This window comes from Talpa occidentalis, unplaced genomic scaffold (assembly GCF_014898055.3).
Source record: "Talpa occidentalis isolate TD23 unplaced genomic scaffold, MPIMG_talOcc4v2.1 talOcc4.10, whole genome shotgun sequence".
Classification (NCBI taxonomy): Eukaryota; Metazoa; Chordata; class Mammalia; order Eulipotyphla; family Talpidae; genus Talpa; species Talpa occidentalis.
The window spans coordinates 29,888,155-29,904,583 of NW_023600993.1; the positions used below are offsets into that span (position 1 = coordinate 29,888,155).

Sequence of the window (16,429 nt, forward strand, 5' to 3'; positions counted from 1 at the left end):
GCATAAAATCAAGTTGTTGTCACCAACTATTGCACTGAGATTTCTGTTTCCAACCTATCCAATAAGTTTATTGTATTTTTGGCACAGTTCTTAAAACTTGGTGTTTAAATATACCCAAGTATATCCACAAAAAGTGCTCCATCTTACCGATATTGCTGTTATCCTAAGAGAATCAACAGTGGAATGTTTGAATAGGTACCATAAAACAGGTCCAATTTCTCCTGTAATAAAGCCCTGGGCCTGTGGAGAAGAGGTTGTGCAGACGTTTTCAATAATTTTTGCTGCCATGTGATTCACCACACGTTCTTCCTAGGAAACAAGAACAAGCACAGAACAAGAAGATTAAAATGTTATAGTTTAGTATGAGAAAATATCATTTCTTCAAAACTATTGCAAAGAAACACCTGATATCAAGAGGGTATCATATACCCCTCCAAGTGTTAGGAATTTGCAGACTGAATGGTTAATGAACTTGACACGATAGCAATTAGCAATAAAAATCATCTAAAATAAGGAGGTGTGAACATTATTTAAGGTTATGATGAAACTATTAATTCAATTGGTGGCCACTAAACCTAGCATGATTACTGACATAATTTAATAAAAACAAACAGGCCAAAGTAATCTGGAAAACATACAATATAAGCTTAACATAAAAGCAAATTTTGAAATCATAATAAGTTACAGACAGAACTATCCTCAGAAACTGCACAAGGCTGGGAATAATTAGGATAGCAATTCATTCAAAGACCACCTAAATATGGGGTATCTAAGAAAGACTGCCTCAGTGGTATGTCCAAATCATCCCAGACTACAGGCTGTTCTGGATTATTCTAACTATGCTTAGAACCCTCAAAAAGAATACAAGTGTTCCCAGGAAACTCAAAGTACCTTCAATTTAACCTGTACTTCCAAGAAAAAGCACAAAACTGCTGAAAAGACAAAAGGCTCCAGCATCCAATAATATAATATTCACAATGTCTGCCATGCAAACTATCAAGAAAATATGACCTATAAGAAAATCTCAATCAATAGAAATAACATAGATAACAGAATTAGAAGCAAAAATATATTGAAATAGCTACCACAAATCTATATACTAAGGAAAAAAAAAACAGGATAAAGGAAATCAAAAAGAGAAGATTCAAAAAAATTCAAAAGTCTAAAGATAAATAATACAATGTCTAAAATGAGTAATTCTTTGGATTAAATTAACAGGATAGACAGCAAGCTAAATGACAAATTAATGTAAAGACACAATAATTAACAATTTTAAAAAAACACCTAAAATAAACACAGAAAAAAGATTGAAAGAAAAGGGACAGGGTATTTGTGAGACAGTTTCAAACACCCACAGGCAATGAAAATCCCCGGGGAGGAGGAAAGGGTGAGGGCTATTATATAAGAAATATTTGAAGAATTATTTAAGAAATATTTACTGAAATTTTTCAAATTCATGAAAACTAATAACTCTAGATTTAGGAAACACAATGAACCCCAAGCAGAAGAAACAAAGCAAACTCACACCAAGGGACAACATAATCAAAGCACTAAAATCCAATGATAAGGAAAAATCTTAAAAGGAGGTAAAGACAAATTATGAAAAGCACAGCAAAAGGTTGACAAAGACTTCACAGCAGAAATAATACAAAGATGACGACAGTGGACAGTATCTTTAACAGAAATTACTTTTCAACCTAAAAATCTACAACCAGTCTGAAAAAAAAATACTTTTCAAAAACAAAAAGGTAGGGGAAATAGAGATGGTATTTCAGCTATAAGATGAATAGGTCAGAGGATGTAATGTAAAATATTATGATCACAGTTGATCGTGCTGCATTCTATAATTGAAATTTGTTAAGAGAGTAGAACTTAAATGTTCTTAAATAAATCAGGGAAATAGAGGCAGAAAGGGAATACTGGATATTTCTGGTGTGAGATTCTTATATAATATATATGAACTTCTATATTATTATAAAAAGTTCTGGGTTAAGGTTCTTATGTACTATATGTGAATCTGTATAACATTACTTGAAGGTTAATTGTGATAAGTTAGAGATAGTTTTCTTTTAAGTACAGTAAGCCAATAATAGAGATAAAAATGGAATTTTTAAAGTCAATTAACTGGGAGAAGATATTCGTATATCATACATCCAACATGGGATTAATAATCAAAATATCAATATGTAAAGAAGTCATAAATTCAACAACAAAAAAAAATCAACCCAATCAAAACATGGACAGAAGATCTGAAAAGGCACTTCTCCAAAAACAGTATCAGATAGCCAATCGGTACATAAAAAAATCTTCACCATCATTTATTACTAGAAAAATACAAATCAAAACCACAATGAGATATCACTTCACATCTGTGAGAGCAGTCTATATAAAAAAGATTAGAAGTAAGTGTTGGCAAGGATACAGAGAAAATGGAATTCTCGAAAACTGTTGGTGGAAATGTATAGTGACGCAACATCTATGGAGATTCCTTTAAAAAATAAAACTAGAAATACCGTATCATCCAGCAATTCTACTCCTAGGTATTTACCTGAAGAAAATGAAAACATAATTTGCAAAGATTTTATAACAGTACTATTCACAATAGCCAAGATACACAACAACCTAAATATCCATTGACAGATGACTGGATAAAGAACTTGTGGTGTATATATACTCAAAGGAATACTCTTGACTGTTTAAAAAAAGAAAAAGGTGAAATCTTGCCTTTTGTGACATAGATGGACCTTGAGGTGATCATGCTAAGTGAAGTAAGTCAGAAAGTGAAAGAAAAGTAGTAGATGGTTTCATTCATGTGAAATACAAGTAAAACAAATGAACTAATAACAAAGATAACTCTCAGGCTCTGAGAAAAATATGTTGATTACCAGAGGGGAAGGCAAAGGGACTGGAGTACAAGGGTAGAGGGTATTAATTTGATAGTCTGAATGCCACAGGAACTTTGTGGTAGGTGCAGTGTAGTAAAAACATATTAAGCTATGATGCTATACTCCCAAAATTTATACAGTATTATAGACCAATGTCAAATCAAAAAAAAAAAAAAAATACTATTCCAAAAGTCAATTAATCCAAAATAAGCCAGGAAATGCAAAAAAGGAAAGACACAGAATAAAAGTTACAAGATGGCAGATTTAAACCCAACCATCTCAATAATCACACTAAATATAAAGACCTAAACACACTAATTAAAAGGCAGAGATCCTCATATTAGATTTTTTAAAGCAAGACCCATGTTTTGACTATCTACAAAAAAAATTCCCTTATATATATAAATTCACATGTAAGTCAAAAATCTCAATATGTTATCTTTATTCCTATTATTAATATCATATAGTGTGGATTGTAAGATTGCTAGGAATTAAATTTAAAAGATAATTGAACTTCAAACTTTGACATACCTATCAGAATGAGTATTGGGGAGGCATCCCTGTGGCGCAAGGGGTGAAGATAAGCACTATGAAGCTATCTGCAGCCTCTGCAGCATGAGTTTGATCCCTAGCCGGCCAGGGAGCTACCCACATGGCACAGCAGGCCTCTCCTGTCTCGCCCACTGCTCCTCTCAGCAGCGTATTTCAGTCAGCCTGCCTGTTTTGTCCCCCACTCTGTCTCTGGTGAATCCTCTCACCACCCCACACCTGTGACCTGTACCCCAGTTCTTGTATGCATAAATCTTTTTTAAAAAAAAGAATGTGTATTGGGGAGAATGCTACCTCCCCACCCCTGATGGTTCTTTTGAGTGCTAGAATAAATTCATGTAACACATTTAACCTCTCTTTGTTCCTTTATTCACTCTACCCAAGGGGAAACAGTATGCTTCACATAGCTGGCAAATATGAAAAGAATCAACTAGGTATGAACTCAATGCCTCTCTCTTTTTCCTTGAGCCCAGGTTCACCCACTTGGATAGGCGCTCCATCTGCAGAGTGCTTCTCAGATTCCCTATGTGTAGTCCCATGTAAGAAAGTTTATTTGTCTACAGATAAAAGATATGTCCTCCACCCTAGCTCTCAGTAGATATACATGTAATATTTTTATCCCAAATGCCTTGCTCTGTGTATTATTTCCCATTAGGTTCTAAAACTTCTCCCCTAAGTAGGGAGAGGTACTATTTATGGGGACCTTCTCAAATGCCTTAACATGTGCTTTATATCACAACTGTCAGTTAATTCCCAGAAGACTCATTCCTAGTAGTAGAAAACCACAACTATGTTAGCACCTAGATTGGAAAGGGGCCATGTGTCATCTCAGTACTCTATAAACTCAGTGAGGCTGTCAGGCCAATTCAACTTGCTACTACCTGAAATGAGCTATCCTAGTCCCTCTGGGATCCCCTGTGAAACACCACACAAGCAATAAGATTGTTGCTATTTTCTGCTTAATTAACTCATTGGTAGGGATAACTTGACTGAACTAATATCTTTCATTTAAATCAAAGACCTATTTCATCATATCTCAAGGAGAAAAGCTCTAGAAAAAAAAAAAAAAGCTCAGGAAAAAAAGTAGCTAGACTTATTAATGAAAAGCTAGCCTACGCTTTAGCTTTGTTGAGTAGATCTAATCTACAATAGGAAGATTGTTGTTTAAAAAAAGAAAGTTTCATAGCCAATGTAATTTAATATATGTGAGCACTTTACTAAAGGGTACCAAAATGAACATCTAAAATAGTGATGATTATTTTCATATAAGCAGATTCAGTAAAAATATGATCTTTCTTCTAAAGGTTTCAAGATACCTGGAGTTCATTTTGCATAGTTTATTGCTTTAGTAGTTCATGGAAGGCATGATTTCCATTTCTTATAATTAGTGGGCTACTTGGACAACTATATTTCTCAAAAAGTCAGTATGAATGCTGGATATAAAATAATAACAAACTTTCTTAAAAGCATCGATATACTGGGCCTCCCTGGTGGTGCAAGGGGTTTAGTTTCAGCACTATGAAGCTATCGGCAGCCACTGCAGCAAGAGTTCAATCCCTGGCCAGGAAACTAACCCATATGGCACAGCAGACCTCTCCTGTCTCACCCACTGCTCCCCTCAGCAGTGTATTTCAGTAGATCTGCCTGTTCTGCTCCCCACTCTATCTCTGGTGAATCCTCTCACCCCCTGCACCTCTGGCCTACACCCCAGTTCTTCTATGCATAAATATTTTTTCTAAAAAATCAATAAATTAACTCCAAATTCAAATTCTTTGGTCAGTGATTGTGTGGGCAAAACTCTAAGAAATACCCAGATGAGAGAAGTTGATATTTGTCCCAAGAGCATTTGCCCAAGATGAATAATAGAATGAGAGGCTAGGCTGTAGGCCCACAAAAGCAGCAAGTCAAATGAAAAGCCCCTTCCCTACCCAATGAAAGCCATTACTACCAATGGCTACAACCTAGCATAATAGATGTGAGTGACACCCTCACCTAAGTCCCCACTGATGTGAGTTCGGACTCAGGTTGTACATGGAGTTGGGGGAGGGAGAAGTTAAATGCACAAGTAGGTCCTCACTTGACTTGCAGAGTATCTCCTTCAAAGATACTCTGCATTTGTTGTCTGCAGCTGACTTGTTAAAGACAAGCAACCAGAGGACCATGTAACAATATCTACACTTGCTAAAGGTGTTGTTAACCTACATAGCATTCACAAAAAATAAATTCAAAAACAAGAGGTACAGAAATAACCACTAACAGAATGAAATGAGGAAACTGAACACAAAAGAACACATGAAAAAATAAATACAAAACAAATGTAACAGCACAAAATCAGATGGCAGCTATAAATTCAACTACACCAACAATTATAAAAGTAAATGTACTATATACTACAGTTTGAGACAATGACTGTAAAACAGAATTTTTTTTAAATACAACAATATCAAGAAAGACATCAAGAACATAGTAATAGCCAGGCTAAAAATAATAGAATAGAAAAAGATAAGCCAGTCAAAGCTAATCCAGAGAAGGAAGGTATAACTATATTAATATGAGGCAAAATAGGCTTTGGGCAAAAAACATTACAGGATGATCTTTTAAAATACAACCTAACAGTAAAAATTACAAGCCAAGGGGGAAAGAACATAAAATATATGTACATATAATAACTAATACTCAAAACACATAAAAGCAAGATATGACAAAATGCAATCTTATCAAAGAAGGCAATTTAAACACACATTTCAGGAGCTAATAAAACAGACAAAAGTCAATATAGATATATAGGATTTTTATCTGTATCTACCTATCTTTATTAGAAAGATTAAACAAAAAATATAGCTAAGCATTTCAATTTGTATCAAAAAATTTTAACTCACTTCTTTGTGGTAATAAATACCTAAAAATTTCAAAGATGATGCAGCTAATGGCTAACATTCTAGTACTTTGAGTCCATTCTTTCCTAATTAAATACACAGCCATATGCCACTAAAAAAAAAAACCTCTAATTAAAAATGAAAATTAAATTTCCTCTAAAAAGTATTTCATTACATCGAAATTACCTATTAAGCTATTTTTCGGGATGAATAATAAAGTCAACAGTTTATTTTTTGAGCCTCACATTTTTAACTACAACATATGCCAGGTGTCAGTTCAGCTCCCATAATTATATACAGGCTATTATGCAAACTATAAAAAACCAGGCGGTTGATTAGATACAAATGTATAAATTAATCTTCTCTAAACATGAGGAAATTCTCCAGGAGCTGTTTCCAGCTCTGTGTGCAGTGTAAAATAGGCTGCTGTTTATCCAAAAAAAAAATACCTCCAAGAAAAGCCAACTTCCCAGGTCACCTTCTTCCATACACTATGGATAGAAAGGTCACTGCCAAATATTCCTGCGATCGACACAGCAATGATCTCAAGGAGGGAACTGCCCTTTGCCATAGTGCATGAACATGGAGGTCAAAGCAATGGAAGGGAAAGTTGTCAGACAGAAAAGGGGCTCAAATCAGAAGCAAATAGATAATCATCCAGCAGAGGTAGATTTTTTTTACAGGAAAAACCACCAGGTGGGTTCTCTGGGGCCTGGCAGAAATCAAACCACTCAAGAGTGGGCCATTTGGCACTAAAATCCAAACCCTCTAACTCCCAGCACAAGGTCTCTGAAATGCCAGCCCCAAATCTGACACTGATTCGTATCATAGACACCTTCTTTTCTATACCACCACACTCTCTAGCAGTTGAGCGCTGGGTTGTGAAGCTGCCCACAGCCTCTGCAGCACCGGTTCGATCCCAGGCTGCTCCCCGGCCACTGGAGGAGGGTCCCACATGGCGCGCAGACCTCTCCTGCCGCCCGCTGCTCCCCTCAGCAGTGTGCTTCGGTCCTTCTGCCTGCTCTGCTCCCTGCTCTGGCTCTGGTGAATTCTCTCACCCTCCCATGCTTCTGACTGTACCCAGTGCTTGTATAAATAAATAAAAAAATAAAAATAAATAAATCTTAAAAAAAAAAAAGAATTTAAGAAAAATTACCATTTTAAAAAAAAAAAAAAGTGTACCAGATCTTCCTATTTGTATGTGTGCTCTACTACAGTACAGGCCTCTCACTCGAAATACCTCATTCTCGCCAACTGAGAATGTGCATCTGTAACAAGAACAGAAACATCTCACTCTCATCTCTACCACCATTGTTAAAGTCACAGAAACCTTGTTCATAAAACTGGCTGACCTGTTTGGGAAACAATGTCACGATTCTTATGTATCTATAAAGCGACAATCTATTGAAAACTGCTTTAACAAACTCATTCACAGCCTCAGGTAGACTACAACTCCTCTCACCACAGGTACCACAAAACACGCTGCTGGACAAGTTGTCTGTGGCCAAATCACTTTGAGAATGTGGCATACAATATTCCCTCAAGTAAATGTATAACTAAAAGACCTGAAAAGTACCAAAACCAAATGAAACTATTCAAATGCATTTAACCCAAGATATCTGTTTTTTTTTTTTTTACAAGAAAATCCTTAGTCACAGAACACTTATCAATATTCCATGGCTAAGCTATGTATAATGAACAAAAAAACTATCATAAAACTAAAGCTGATTTCTGAGAAATCTACATATAAAATTAAAAGTAGTTTGTAGAATGCATTCTTCCCAATGCAGAGGTTAGATAAAGAATGAAAAGTGGCCAAAGTCAGAATCAAAAACCCATGTTCAACAAGTTGCATTACTAAGTTTTGATGTGGAAAAAAAAAAAAGAATCCAGTAAGTTAGACAAAAAGAACATCTCAAAATATTTAAAAACAACAGAAAGAGGGCCTCCCCGGTGGCGCAGCGGTTGAGTGCTGGGTTGCGAAGCTGCCCGCAGCCTCTGCAGCGCCGGTTCAATCCCCGGCTGCTCCCCGGCCACCGGAGGAGGGTCCCACATGGCGCGCAGACCTCTCCTGCCGCCCGCTGCTCCCCTCAGCAGTGTACTTTGGTCCTTCTGCCTGCTCTGCTCCCCACTCTGGCTCTGGTGAATTCTCTCATCCTCCCGTGCTTCTGACTGTACCCAATGCTTGTATAAATAAATTAAACAAAACAAAATAAATAAATAAATAAAAATCTTAAAAAAAAAAAATAAAAATAAAAACAACAGAAAGAAAACACCAATGTCGGGACTCCCTGGTGGCACAGCAGTTGAGCGCTGGATGCGAAGCTGCCCACAGCCTCTGCAGCACCGGTTCAATCCCCGGCCACCGGCGAGGGTCTCACATGGCACGCAGACCTCTCCTGCTGCCCACTGCTCCCCTCAGCAGTGTATTTCTTCAGTCTGCCTGTTCTATTCCCTGCTCTGGCTCTGGTGAATTCTCTCACCATCCCGCGCTTCTGACTGTACCCAGGGCTTATATAAATAAATAAATAAATCTTTAAAAAAAAAAAAAAAAAAAGAAGTTCACTAATTCCAGTTCTGCTTTAAAAAAAAAAAAACACCAATGTCAATGTACTTAATGGTTAAAATGATAAATCCTATGATTTTATTTTACCGTATGTTTTAAATTAAGAGAAAAAGGACAGACTGTAAAATAATGCGATTTTGTGATTTTTAACAAAAGAGGCAGTAATATCTCAGTCTGAAGAAGTTTAAACCATTTCATCAATAGCCCTGAACCAGGGAAAAATGTGAAACTTCAACTAGGGACAATAAATGCATAAGCTGAAGGTCATCAATAACTCAAAAGAATTTCCGTTGTCATGTTATTTCAGAATTTAAAAAAAAAAAAATCAGTCATTCTCCTAGTATTAGTCTTTTCATTGACTATGCCTTCCATTTTCTACTAATATCAATTAATTCTCCATAAATTTATTTATAGATGTATTTTCAATCAACATCCCAGCAGTTAACGTGAAAAGTTGATTTTAAAAATTATATGCAAGTGGAAAGGAACAAAAACAAGAACCCATGAAAAAGAATACATTGGTTGAAGACTTGACAATCACTTTTCAACAAAGGAAGTCAAAAAAAGAGAGAGAAAGGCGATCATCCTTATTAGTAACCAGGAAAATGTATATTAAAACTACCATGAGAAACTATTTAATGCCTATGAGATTGACAACAATTTAAGATCTCACTGTACAAATGTTTGTGAAGATGTGGGTTCATGGGTACTCCTATATACTGCTGGTGGGAACGTGTGTGTGTGTGTGTGTGTGTGTGTGTGTGTGTGTATGTGTGGTGGTATATGCCATGAAGAGACTACAGAGTGGTATAAATGGGCTATAGTTTATACAACAGGATTTATCAAATCTCAAACCAAACTTGAGTTAAAGAATTAAGTATCAAAAAGTAAGTTCCCATCCCATTCATATACAGAGTTCAGCATTAAGAATCAATAAATGGGGCCTCCCTGGTGGCCTAGCAGTTAAGTCTCAGAGCCCCCGCTGTGAAGGCCTTCCGTGGTAGGCCTGAGTTCCATCCCCATCCAAGGAGCTGACCCATATGGCACAGCAGACATCTCCTGTCTCTCCTGCTGATCCCCTCAGCAGCGTATTTCAGTCCATCTGCCTGTTCTGCTCCCCACTCTGTCTCTGGTGAATCCTCTCACCCCATGCACCTCTGGCCTACACCCCAGTTCTTCTATGCAAAAGTAAATAAAATCTTTAAAAAAGAATCAATAAATGTAATATTTAGCAATACATTCAAAGATGAAACACTATAAAGAAAAACTTGAGAAAGTCACCAAAGTCAGAATAGTGGTTTTTCTTTGAAAGAACAAGTGACAATCCACAAAGACAAGGACAAACTCTCTAAGCTACCAAACCTCCTTTTATTTGGGGAGAGTGTGTGTGTTTAAGCATAAACCTGTTTCATGTACTCTTCCGCTTTGGAGGGACAGTTCACAGGCAAAGAAACTATATTCAAGAATATCAATAGGTCCTGCGAAAACAATTTTCCACATGGAAAACAAATTTAAGTGTAAAGATAAAAGACTTGAAAACTATTTTACTTTCAACTACATCTAGCGTACATTAAATAATTATGTTAAAGAACTGCTACAATTTTTGTAAAGACAGAAATTCATGTTCAGGGAGAATAATCACCCCTCCCTAATTTTTCTGTTTTAGAGGCGAAATGTTAGTGTAGATGGTGCTAAAGCCCTTATTTAATGCTTTTCAAATTACAACATGAAATTTTCAAAATTTAGAGAGTTCTGCTTCTCCCCCTTTCTCCATGAAAAATATACATGATTCACAATCCACTCCAAGACAGGAAAAAGCAAGAATGCTACTAAATTATAAAAATTCTAATGGTTATTTTACAATTATTATCAATAACTGTTTAGTAACTATATACATGTATGTATGTATTCATAATATGCCTACAATGCTAAACATGAGAGGGGCAGGGAGGAGATATTCCATAAAAGATACAACCTCATGGACTAGAATGAATCATCTTTTCCTAGGCATTAATTGAAAGTTTTAAATCTCAAAGATACAAAGTTTTTACAGTTTTTAAAAATTTCTTACAGATTGTTTAAAGAATTCCTAGAAGACTTCTTTCTCCTTTCAGTTTCTACATTTTGGTTTTTGGCATTTATAATTTGACATTTTCTACTTAATATTTTTATCTTCTTTCCCATAGTAGATGGGGGTCTGTGTGTAAATAGAAATTTTACCTTCTTCATCTATGTCTCCCCAAGTGTGCCTACTTACGAGGTCTTTAAGTGAGAAACCCAGATGTCTTTTGACGACAGATAAAAATGACCTAATTCTCATTTTATTGGGAAAGTATAATTGACTGGCTTCATTCGTATCCCATAATGACAACTGACTGTATTCAACCCCACAGGCTAGGAAGTGTTCAAACTTCATTTCTGGGTCAGCAGGGGAAACCTCGGAGAGCTTGACTACTCTTGGAACATTGTTCCATTACAACACAGGAAATGATGAACTCGAAAGGAAGATGTTTGTTGTGACATATTTTTTCCATTCCTTCAGGAATGTTTTTAGCCTATGGCTTTGCCTTGAGTGAAACAATGTCAAATGGTTTAAAGCAAACAGAAAATGCCAACCTTTTAGGTCAGTTACTAAATCCTTTACACAATCCTTTTACACAGAAGCTACACCCACCCATTGGTGGGTTGACCAGCTGGATGGTTTTGGCCATTGGGGTAACATTAGAAATGATGTGAATAAATTGAAAGATCACATCACATAATAAATACTCCTTAATATTAAAATCAGTGGATGCCAGGGGGAGCCCCCCCCATTCTAAACCAAATGCAAAACTGCAACATAGCAAGATAATCATAGCACATTTGGGGGTCACATGAAATTCTCATTATACTAACTTTAAAAGTGGTGAGGTATAAGAGGATGTTTTCTGCTTGCTATCATCTTTTAAAAAGCAAGATGTTTAAACACATGAATGAGAAAGCCAGTGCATTTTTACACTTGCTCCACCATAAGTCACGGCTCAGGGTGGCTTGTCGGGATTATTTAAATTCAGGAGCAATGCCTGGTTGACAAGCTCCTATACTGCTGCAGGCTACAATCCTCACACAGTGCCTAAAGGGCTATTACAATTGCGGGCATCTACAGAGGACAACAAAGGAGCCTTACCCCTTCCCGAAGGCACCTCATTAGCACTGTGTATGCAGCCAAGGGAACAGTCCAGCATTCTCTAGGGTTCCTTTTTTTCTCTCCCTAAAAATGAAGCGGAAGGAAAGGTAGTGAACAACACAAAAGATATTTACCATTTCAAGAAAAAGGCACAGCTTCAAGTACACAAACTATCTAAAACATCTTATTGCTATATTTAAAGAACTACTTACTACCTGACAATTATGATCTGCTGTCTTTTCACTGCATGGCACATACAGGGTATTTCTTCCATTTCTCTCTCTGGCATATGTGCTATTGACAAGGTCCCCTCATCAGCAGCAATGTGAAAAGAACTGACAGTAGGATGCAACAGATAGAAAAACCACTCTATGGGCAACTGCAGGGGATAATACAGACATTGCTACTTAAAAGGTATTGCATTATCTGCAAAGACTTGAAAGCACAAAGTACACAGCTTGGCATAACACCTCAGGATGACCCATAGGCACAGGTAAAAGACAGTGTGTGACCTAGCAAGACAACGTGCTAAACAGAAATAAGCAATGTGCTGAGCAGGTGTGCTCATTTTAATGACATCAGCAATAATTCTCTCACAGAAGAACCAAATTAGGGCCATAGCCACGAGAACACTGTTACAGCCTATCAAATAAAATTACACAGAAATCAGAGGCCACACAGAAAGGTAGAAAAAAGTTAATCTCTTTAAAGCAGAAGAAATTAGATTCTGCTGAGAAAAAATAATTCCCTAAGATTGTCAAAATGTTAAAATCAGCATATTACCAGTCAAAATATTTTTAATCCCCATTATGATAACTGTGACCCATTAAAACTGTACCCTTGATTTCAAAATTCACATATGGTCATAATCCAGACATTAACCTCAGGATCTGCTCTCACTTGGAAGTCTCTAGTTCGACACCAAACTGAACTTCCAAACACAACTTTCTTCCCTCCAGCTCACTTATTCGAATGCCCAACACAGGCTTTCTTTGATATCACTGGACTCAAACTCCCCACCACCACCCTGTTCTTCTACCTACCCTGCCTCCCACTTAGAACCTGGTCTATCATTTAAGGACACCCTCTACCTCCCACCCACCACCACATACACACACACACAAGGGTTCCTGTTTTCCTTGTCTGGGGAAACCCAGACCTTGGAAGGAGCCAGAAGCTTGTTTCCTCCAGGCCTCCATGCAAGCAACTGGGCTCCGAGGGGAGTTTCTCTCTCTGACCAAGTCCCCGCACTTCAAATCTGTGACCCTACAACCACTTCCCCTACTTCCTGCCTTCACAGAGATCTTAGAAGTCGTGAGAAAGGAACCACTGACCTACCTACCTACCTACACCTGGAGTCATCGACTCAAGCCCAGAAGTCGTCACAAGACAGACTCCTCTGCCCCCTCCACTGGGGCTCAGCATCTCATTCCCATCCTGCCTTCAGGGTCACTAGGTTATGGACTACCCCTTATTGCTCCCAGATTTCCAATGACCAGTCCCAAATGGATCCGTTCTGACTCCACTACAATGGGTTCGCTCTCTCTCATCAAAACAGGGCCTCTTGGCTCCAGGCTCCTCTTATCCCTTTCACCACCATTCTTGCTTTCCACTGGCTTTGTTCCCCAAACTTCCAATAAATCCTCATCAAGCTGCCATCTGACTTCTGCTCCCTCATGCCAACTTAAATAAATATACATAACATACCTTGTTGAGTTACAGAAGCTTCCATGTCAATCTGCTGGGCTTGTTTTAGTCTTTTAGACCTTAAACTACTTTCAGTCACCTTGACATTCTCCTTTCTGAAATAGCCACTTCTCACCCCTATTTGTATTACTGTTCTGTTAATTCTCATTTAGTTTCTTAGAATCTGCTTACACCATTCTCCAATCTATTCTCTACATTTAAATCAGAATACTGTTGATGATGAGCAATGCAGGGGTTAGCAGCACCAGGGTTTAGGGGCACCAACTTCCAAGCAGTCACAAACCTGCATAGAACATTTAACTCCCCAACCAAACTACTAAAAGCCTGCTGTCAACCAGAAGTCTTACTGAAAATATACACAGTCAATTAACACATTTTGTACATTATACGTATTATATACTATACTCCTGAAACAAAGGAAGCTGGGGAGAAGAAAATGTCATTAAGGTGGTCATGTGGAAGAGGAAATACTTTCACAGAAATGGATGGATGTACTCATCGATACCATAAGTTTAATATTGTCTGTTTATAAGAAACCCTTGTATAAGTGGGCCCACACAGACCAAAGCAGTGCTGTTCAATGGTCAACTGTAGCTTGTTGTCAACTAGTTTTTTTTGTAAAAAAAAAAAAAATAGACAACTGCAAGCATGAAGCAATAAACTGAAACAGAAATTTGCTTTTACTCTGAGAGCTTGCAAAACTTGGTAAATTTGAGCTTTGATGTCAAGGCCTTGAAGGCCAAGGTAAAAATAAGCAGAAATAAACTCTTCAATCCCATGTACAAAGAACTGCAAAGAAGAACTACCTTTCACAAAACTTGGCACAAAGGAGAATGTTCCACATGAGAGAGAGGTTGGGAGGAATGAAGAGGGCTCTGAGTACTGATTAAGAAAGACCCACATTTGGGCCTCCCTGGTGGCACAAAATTAGGTTAAGCACCGCACTATGAAGCAATCCACAGCCTCTGTAACACGAGTTTGAGCCCCGGCCGGCCAGGGAGAAATCCACATGGCAAGGCAGAACTCTCCTGTCTCACCCGCTGCTCCCCTCACAGTGTATTTCAGTCAGTCTGCCTGTTCTGTTCCCCACTCTGTCTCTGGTGGATCCTCTCACCCCACCATGCCTCTGGCCTGTACCCCAGCTCTTGTATGTATAAATAGTTTTTTTTAAAAAGACCCACATTAATTAATAGCTCTAGTATCTACATCTCCATGTACTATCTGTAATATTATATAATTATTATATAATTATTAAGTGAAAAAGAAAAGTTTCTACTTGTCATATAAAACAAGATAAAATAAAAATAAATTAAAATAAATTAAAAGGACAATATATATTTTTTTTTTTTTAATCTTAAATTTTATTTTTATATTCCCCCATACAATTGCAAACGCCCCATTCTGACCCCAATCCTTCCCCTCCCGCCCCCCACCCCCCAAAAAGTGTCTCTGGTTCATAGTTTTTTGTTGATTTTGATTTTCACTTTCTTATATTCATTTTCCTGGTCCCTTATTTAAGTTTTCTAGATTCCTGCTATGAGTGAGACCATCCGGTATTTTTCTTTTTCTTTTTGGCTTATTTCGCTGAGCATGATCCCTTCCAGAGCCATCCATGTTGCTGCAAATTGCATGTGTTTATCTTTTTTGAATGCTGAGTAATATTCCATGGTATATATGTACCATATCTTCTTGATCCAGTCATCTACTTTTGGGCATTTGGGTTGTTTCCAAAGCTTAGCTATTGTAAACAGTGCTGCTATAAACATAGGGGTGCAGGTGCTCTTTGGAATGGATGTTTCTGTGTCCTTTGGGTAAATACCTAGGAGTGGAATTGCTGGGTCATATGGAAGCTCTATGTTTAGTAGGTCCAGAAATCTCCACACAGCTCTCCATAGTGGTTGGGCCAGTTTGCACTCCCACCAACAGTGCAGCAGAGTTCCTTTTTCTCCACACCCTCGCCAACATTTGTTGTTGCTAGTTTTTTTAATATGTGCCATTCTCACTGGTGTGAGATGGTATCTCATGGTAGTTTTGATTTGCATTTCCCTGATTACAAGTGATGTTGAACATTTTTTCATATGTCTGTTGGCCATTTGCATTTCCTCTTCAGAGAAGTTTCTTTTTAGCTCTTCTGCCCATTTTTTGACTGGATTATTTTCTTTGTTGTTGCTGAGTCTCATCAGCTCTTTGCAGATTTTTGTGATCAGTCCTTTATCATTAGTGTTGGGTGCAAAAATGTTCTCCCAGTTGGTGGGGTTTCTCTTTGTTTTTGTTATTGTCTCTTTTGCTGTGCAGAAGCTCTTTAATTTGATGTAGTCCCAGCTGTTGATCTTTGTCTTCACTATCACTGCTTTGGGTGATGTGTCTGTAAAGATGTCTTTGATGTGCAAATCCTGTAGTGTTTCGCCTATATTTCCTTCTATGTATTTTATGGTTTCAGGTCTTATGTCTAGTTCTTTAATCCATTTTGAGTTGATTTTTGTGTATGGTGTGAGGTAGTGGTCAAGCTTCATTCTTTTGCATGTAGCGACCCAGTTTTCCCAGCACCATTTATTTTTTTTTTTTTAATTTTTTTTTTTTTATTTTTTTAAAGATTTATTTATTTATTTATACAAGCACTGGGTACAGCCAGAAGCGCGGGAGGGTGAGAGAATTCACCAGAGCCAGAGCGGGGAGCAGA

The 16,429-nt window shown here is 37.5% G+C and overlaps 1 protein-coding gene across 4 annotated transcripts in view; it reads right to left on the minus strand.

Moving 5' to 3' along the window:
- The window catches only part of ULK4 (unc-51 like kinase 4), a 378,716-nt gene that overhangs the window by 301,752 nt on the left and 60,535 nt on the right, over positions 1–16,429 (minus strand). For all 4 annotated transcript variants that reach the window (XM_037526793.2, XM_054693291.1, XM_037526797.2 and 1 more), the window contains 2 exons: positions 12,043–12,126; positions 148–309 (listed from right to left, as the gene is read on the minus strand). In XM_037526793.2, coding sequence (XP_037382690.1) covers positions 148–309; positions 12,043–12,126 — 246 coding nt within the window. The remainder of the gene's footprint in view (positions 1–147; positions 310–12,042; positions 12,127–16,429) is intronic.